General features: G+C 37.0%; 1 protein-coding gene across 1 annotated transcript; it reads left to right on the forward strand.

Annotated features, from left to right (window-relative positions):
• Positions 1 to 1,037: 1,037 nt before the first annotated feature.
• LOC100440107 (olfactory receptor 10A7) lies at positions 1,038 to 2,039 on the forward strand. The gene has a single exon (XM_002833703.3). The coding sequence runs from the start codon at positions 1,038 to 1,040 to the stop codon at positions 2,037 to 2,039; it is 1,002 nt and encodes a 333-aa protein (XP_002833749.3).
• Positions 2,040 to 2,525: the final 486 nt, after the last annotated feature.

Genomic DNA, 2,525 nt, shown 5'->3' on the forward strand with positions numbered 1-2,525 from the left:
CAGTTCTAATATTTGGAAAAAATTATTTTTCTAACACATCCTCCTGTAATTGCTAAATTTTGGTACTAAGAATGACCTCCTGTAAAGAAAAAAATTGCACAATTTAATGTTGGCCAAAATATTTTGCTCTAAGTAAGATACAGTAATTGAGTTTGTAATAGTTGAATTAGTGCTTTTGGGACTGGATCAGCTGACATACAAAAGTAAGTATATGTACCCTACTTCTGATCATGAAGTTTTGAAGAAGATGGACAGTCATGAGAGGAACTATTTTGGTGGAGAAAAGTTAAGATGAGTGTTGACAGGATATTTCTCTATTGTAAGTCATATTTGTTTGGAAGTTTTTAAAAAATATAGCTTAAACAAAATAACTATAACTCTATGTATAATAAGAAGTGGGGGCCCAGTGAAGTTGAATTATGGTTCAAAAGACAATATAAAAATGTCATAAACTATTAGGCTCATGGAGACTACAGAGAAGCAACAAAATCATAAGCATATATTATGTTTATTTATTAAGTTTCTTGTGTGTGTGTGTGTGTGTACTGGGCATGTTGGTATATGTATATATTTATAGTGGATGAATGGTATAAAATGCACTATATTCAGTAGAAATATGATTAATATAATTAAATATCAGAATGTCAAACTAGCCCATTATTTATTTTTATTGCATCCTGAAATCATTTAAAAATTAGTACACTATTCTATTTTAACTATCTATCTACACTCTTTCCACTTTATCCTACAAAATAGCATGCCTATGTTGAAGAATATGAGCACAGACTATGACTACTCATGAGAGAAAAATTACATCTAGGTGGTAAACAATGAGTGAGATTTATACAAAATGTTGATTTTTCCTTAATTTTATCTTATCATAAGCATCATTTCTGCTTCAGAGAAACAGAATGGTAAGACAACTGAGAATAAAGATGTTTTATGGATGTTATTATTATTTTTGAGATTACCTCTATATTGATTTAATACCCTTTGATGCACATACTTTGATTTTTAGAGAGAAACTCATCTAAGATATGATCTGTGAAAATCACACCAGAGTCACTGAATTTATTCTTCTTGGTTTTACAAACAACCCCGAGATGCAAGTTTCCCTCTTTATTTTGTTCCTGGCCATTTATACAGTCACTTTGTTGGGCAACTTTCTTATTGTCACAGTTACCAGTGTGGATCCCGCACTTCAAACACCCGTGTACTTCTTTCTTCGAAATCTATCACTTCTTGAAGTATGTTTCACCTTGGTTATGGTGCAAAAAATGCTTGTAGATCTAGTGTCCCCAAGGAAAATCATCTCTTTTGTGGGCTGTGGTACCCAAATGTACTTCTTCTTCTTATTTGGCAGTTCTGAATGTTTCCTTCTTTCCATGATGGCTTATGATCGCTTTGTGGCCATCTATAACCCTCTCCATTATTCAGTCATAATGAACAGGTCCCTATGCTTGTGGTTGGCCATAGGCTCTTGGATGTCCGGTGTTCCTGTGTCTATGCTACAGACAGCTTGGATGATGGCCCTTCCTTTCTGTGGACCAAATGCCGTGGACCACTTTTTCTGTGATGGTCCCCCAGTGTTAAAACTAGTCACAGTGGATACAACCATATATGAAATGCAAGCACTTGCCTCCACACTCCTGTTTATCATGTTTCCCTTTTCTCTCATTTTGGTTTCCTACACCTGCATTATCATAACATTTCTGAGGATGTCCTCTGCCACTGGCCGCCAGAAGGCATTTTCTACTTGTTCCTCACACCTCATGGTGTCCCTCTTCTATGGAACAGCCAGTCTGACCTACCTGCGGCCCAAATCAAACCAGTCCCCTGAGAGCAAGAAGCTAGTGTCATTGTCCTACACTGTCATCACACCTATGCTAAACCCCATCATCTACAGCCTGAGGAACAATGAAGTGAAAGGGGCTGTCAAGAGGACAATCACTCAAAAAGTCTTACAGAAGTTAGATGTGTTTTGGCTTCTATTGTGTAAGAATGCTTCCAAAGTAGGGACAGCAGAACCTACTAACTAAAGCTTAAAACAGAGTGGAAGAGTTGCTCTTATTTCATCACTAACTGGTAGGTGCATTTCTGTGATCATTCAGGGTCCTAGCAGGAAAGAGATGGTACTCCTGAATTGGGATAAGTGAGAAAAAGCTTTATGAGAGGGCTATTTAGAAATTGTGAACAACGTTAGGTAATAGCCACACAGATCATACAACAGAACTTTTACACTTCTTGGCCTGAAGGGGCAAGTAGAAGGAGTATTAACTGAAACCAACAGAATGCTACAACTATTTAAAAAAAAAAAAAAAAGTCACCTGATAGGATCTCTGTTCTTTAGTACAGCAAGGCAGCCATCCCAACCTTATTTTGATCTGACTCTCTCAAATCTGTTGCTGGCTTCTGTTCTAAGCCAAACCAAATACAACATGGGGACAAGAATGTCTGTTGATGCAATGTATAAATGCCAGCCTCCTGGGGCACAGAGCAGGATGAAAAAGGGTAAGAAAAGTTAT

This window comes from Pongo abelii, chromosome 10 (assembly GCF_028885655.2).
Source record: "Pongo abelii isolate AG06213 chromosome 10, NHGRI_mPonAbe1-v2.0_pri, whole genome shotgun sequence".
NCBI classification, from domain to species: domain Eukaryota; kingdom Metazoa; phylum Chordata; class Mammalia; order Primates; family Hominidae; genus Pongo; species Pongo abelii.

Bases quoted from the DNA above. Each gene is read 5' to 3' on its own strand.
- LOC100440107 (XM_002833703.3), top strand. From the start codon at position 1,038: ATGATCTGTGAAAATCACACCAGAGTCACTGAATTTATTCTTCTTGGT.